Genomic DNA, 4,871 nt, shown 5'->3' on the forward strand with positions numbered 1-4,871 from the left:
GATTTCTAGTCGTGTCCTCTTTTGGAAGGCCAAACAAAGTAGTTTCGCTTTCACAACGAAACACACAGCGTCTCCATGACATGGCGGCAGCGGTAGCAACAATACTACAGCGAGAATAAAAGTTACGCCTTCTTTCTTTGCGTGAACATTTGGGCGGTGTTATGTTAATCTTCCCACACAGTGACGTAGACATGTGGATGCGTGTTTAAACAAGGCGTTTTAGGAGGGCGTGGACGAGTCTTAACTTTTATAAAGAATATCTCTTTGGGTTTGAGATTTTAGTCTTTGCAACTTTACAGATCTTCTTTATGCACCAACAGCTTGTAACACTCCAAAGAGAAAGGAAAACTTGAAATCGCATCATTTGACCCCTTTAAACATTTTGTTAGTGTAATGAATTATTTTGAATCAGTTGATCCAGTTCACAAAACAAGTCCAAATGATTTACACTCACTGACTCAATGATCCAGTTGCTTAACAGTCCACTTATGACTTCAAGTTTAGTCTGTTCCTCACACAAAGCTATTGTATAGGTTCACAATACTTGGACTACTGCTTTATGGCCCAACTTATAATACTTTTATAGTGTTTTGCATTTTTTTCAAGATTGAAAGCCCCCCAATCATTGTAATTGCATGAAAAAGAGTACATTCTTTAAAATCTCTCCTTTGTGTTCAATGATATTCAGGTTTGAAACAACATACGGGTGAGTAAAAATTTCATTTCACGAGTTCGCACTAACATATAATGTGATTAAGCAATTAGTAGCATATTTGGCGTGCTGTCCAGAGGGAGGGCTCCAAGCTCGGGTTAAAGCCCGAACCCAGAGAACTCCCCCCCCCCATCCCAAGACTGGGATGAAATTAGATTAGTAGTGAGGTGTTGGGGTGGAGGCGGGATGCTGGAAAACTTTCGTGGAACTGAGGTAAGTTGGCTGTATATATATACACACGTATGTGCTTGTTAAGGTGATTAGCTGACGAGCTCCACCTGGACCAGACTGACTGATTATCTGATCGTGCTCCCCCCGAACCTTGTTAATAAAACATCATTTTGTTAGAACTGTTCCTTTAAGGGTCACAAGAGCAGTTTGCTAAATCCCCGGAGCTATAAGCCACTGTCAGTGGATAAATGACCTTTCCTAATCAATGCTATTTTGACAGCCATTAGTTTGTCTCATGGAATAAGGGGTGTGACTGAGAAACTGGCCTGACATTTCTTAATTAATAGCATCTGCCATTTAATTACATCACTCTCATTTAACTGCATGGCATGTCAATCATGTGTATTAATAACAAACAGAAAAGTCCATAATCATCATGCCTCCAAACAATGGCCTCATGCAAATCAGTATTAGTTGTATACAGGCTCACAGTAATGGAGCAGATGGGTCAGAAGAGGTGAGACAGACTCAGCAAGCAGAAGTCAAGCACTGGCAGGACGGGAGGACGCAGGAGTTTTGTGATACTGTACCTTGAGGAACGCAGGGCCGGTGTGAGGCAGTGACGGCTGAAACAGTGAAGGATCTAGTGTGTTAGAGATACAGGGCTCTCCTCCATCCTGTTTCCTGAAATGAGAGACACACTTCAGTCTAGCAGTACATGTGCATATACACAAATTCACACCCGTCATGTTTCTAAAAAAGGGTCACAACAGGGAAAACAGCGCAAAATGCTAATTCTTTGTGGCCTGTCAGTCAATGATTAATTCCCTTAATTTTTACCTTGGTAACTTTCTGTATAATTAAATCACATAAAATTAAAGTTACTTATTCAGGCCTAAAAAAAACAAAAAACAAAAACAGGCTTATTAACTTTTTAAAGGGAGGAAAATGCTTCCTGTATAGCCAAACATAATGTAATGTAATATAGGGAAGAAAAATGCTTTATATATTTTCTATGATCATTTGGCACAAATTAATTAATAATAATATAATATAATAAATATAATATTATATAATATATTATAAATATATATAATAATATATTTTCGAGTTTAAGGATATTTTGTTACTACTTGATGTATAATGTGTCCTTGATGTCAAAAAGCAAATGACAACCACTGCTCTAAATGGTCAAAGGCCATGGGGTCACAGCAGAGGAAGATTTAGCATTGTGATAGCCTGAGTAATGACAATTGTATCACCTCCGAGTAGGCTTTGCATTTAGATTAGCAGGTTTCTCCGTCTGTGCAAAGCTCCATGGAGTTGAAGAGGTGATGTGCAATATGCGGGGGCTGGTATAATCAATTTTTTTCTCAGACTCCTATTGTTTTGACATGAGGCCATGATTAGATTTCCCATTATACTTTAGCTGAGGAGAAACATATTGTATTACATTGCAGGCTAAATACGGTTCAGGGCGATGTAATTGAGCTAAAGAATGACCCTGGATGCTCCATAATCAGACAACTGGTGAATTTATTCTTTCCTAAATGTTTTCATAAAAATGTATCCTGACAGAAACTCCAACAAGGTAACGGTGATTGCTGTGACACAAATCCTCCATGGTAATTTAGGAAATGGATATGGATATAAAATAATGAGTACAATTAAAGGAAACTGTATGCTAACACACTAACAAAACAGATGCTGCACTTGCATCAAAAAATTACTAAAAAGATTAAACAGGGATTTGAATAAGGATACCTATAGTACAGCACCACTAAGGGATTTTATGCAAATCAGGTAATAGAGCAAATGTGCACATAAAAATAGCACTGAATTCAATTTGCACAGTGCAATTCACAATCTTTGTGGTCAATAAAATGTGTTAAAATAAAATAAAAAAATTACAATTACAAATTAAATAAAAAATACAGTTAAATGTACCAAGCAAATATGTTTCTAGCATTTCAATACACACTTTTTTTCTATTTTAACACAGTGCAGCAGTGTTTCAGTGCATTTAGTATCTGGTAAAAAGGTGGTTGTAACTCTTGACTGAATTTGCCCTTCAGGACCTGTTAGGTGCTTGTATTGCTTTTGGCAAAAAGACTTGTCTGAAGATCCATATCTGGGAAAATCCTTCTTTCTGACATCAAGGAGGGGTTATTAATGTTGAGAACTATTACAAATGTGTACCGATGAAATCTCTGTAGTTTGTAAGAGAAGGTCAAAAGGAGACCTGTGATGAATCTCTCAAACAAAGAGGCAACTTTCCGGTTTGTACTTCTCAGTAGTTCTCATGTCAGTTTCATTGATGCCTATTACGGGTTGCTGTGGGAAATAAACCTACAGCAGCCGCCCCTTTGCTTGCATATTCTAACACCATCCATCAAATCCAGACAGCTACTTCAAAGGTAAATGAGATTTTTAAGACATGGCCATTTGGCTTTTAGCGTTCACATTAATGCATTACCGCAAACCATCATTTGAGGCTTGTTTTAAATTAACCTCCAGATTGCCTTAAAACCCATATATGGGTGTTCATGTGAACTTTCGCCTTTAACTGATCCAGAGATGTCTTGTGGCGTAGATTTCTGCTGTGGATAATGGATGTGATGTAATGCGGGAGTGATCGGCAGGCAAGAAATTCCCACTGGACTGCTGAGGGAACGCTCTGCATTCACAACCGGGATCATTATTTCACTCCCTACAGCTGAGCAGCCCAGAAACCAATTCCATGCACCAAACAGACAAAATCCTCACTGAAGTCTGCAGGCATCTCAGCCCTATGAATCTACACTACTTGAGTACAGCCATTAAATTATGCATAGCATTATATAAATCGTTAATAATGCTCAAACACAACCTGTTTTGAAATTCAAAAGTCTTGATAAACATTACATCACGGAGAAATGGTTACTATTGTATTAGTGCCAAAGATTAAACTATGAATCTTATTGATGCAGTTCAGTGTAAGAAAGTTTACTTGGTTATTGACCAACAGTAGAAGTGTTTATAAGTGTTATATATGTACCTTTTCCATTAATAACACTCACTTAAAATTCATCTTTTAAAAACAGTAATAATTTAAAAATGTTAAATATATCTTTTGCCAATTTTAAAAATGAATGTCCATTTTTCATAATATACATCAAGTTAGTATACTATAGTCATACTATAGTTGATGCATAAATTCACTTATTCAATTAAAAATGTATTTTCTTTATTTAAAATTAAGCTTTTAGTATTTTTTTTTTCTATTTAGACAAAACAGTATCACATTTAAATACAGACCATGAAAATGACATCAATTTTTAATAATTATTTTAATTAAGAATCGTAATTGTATATAATTATGTTTAATGGTATGACCACAAATTTTAATAGTGGCGCATCAGTCTTACACAAGAGCATCAAGTTAAAGGGTTAGATTAAAAATGTATTTTCTTTATTTAAAATGAAGCTTTTAGTATTTTTTTTCTATTTAGACAAAACAGTATCACATTTAAATACAGACCATGAAAATGACATCAATTTTTAATAATTATTTTAATTAAGAATCGTAATTGTATATAATTATGTTTAATGGTATGACCACAAATTTTAATAGTGGCGCATCAGTCTTACACAAGAGCATCAAGTTAAAGGGTTAGTTCACCCAAAAATGAAAATTAGGCTGCGTTTTACTCACCCCCGAGGCATCCTAGGTGTATATGACTTTCTTCTTTCAGACGAATCCAGTCTGAGTTATATTAAAAATGGTCTTTGATCTTTCAAGTTGTTTAATGCCACTCAGCGGGTGTTGCATTGCTTCAGTCCAAAAGAACTTAAATAAAAAGCGCCCATCCATAAAAAAAGTGTCTCACATGGCTCCGAGGGGTGATCAAAGGCCTCCTGTAGCGAATCGATGCGTTTTTGTAAGAAAAATATCCATATTCAAAACGTAATAATCACTTTAATGTAGCTTGCGCTCACTGTTGTAAAC

The 4,871-nt window shown here is 36.0% G+C and overlaps 1 protein-coding gene across 1 annotated transcript in view; it reads right to left on the reverse strand.

Annotated features, from left to right (window-relative positions):
* LOC107737565 (rap1 GTPase-activating protein 1-like) overlaps positions 1–4,871 on the reverse strand; it is a 65,769-nt gene that overhangs the window by 47,530 nt on the left and 13,368 nt on the right. The window contains exon 2 of the mRNA XM_016549087.1: positions 1,474–1,567. Coding sequence (XP_016404573.1) covers positions 1,474–1,567 — 94 coding nt within the window. The remainder of the gene's footprint in view (positions 1–1,473; positions 1,568–4,871) is intronic.

Source organism: Sinocyclocheilus rhinocerous, unplaced genomic scaffold (genome assembly GCF_001515625.1).
Source record: "Sinocyclocheilus rhinocerous isolate Xijiao unplaced genomic scaffold, SAMN03320098_v1.1 scaffold72, whole genome shotgun sequence".
Lineage (NCBI taxonomy): Eukaryota > Metazoa > Chordata > Actinopteri > Cypriniformes > Cyprinidae > Sinocyclocheilus > Sinocyclocheilus rhinocerous.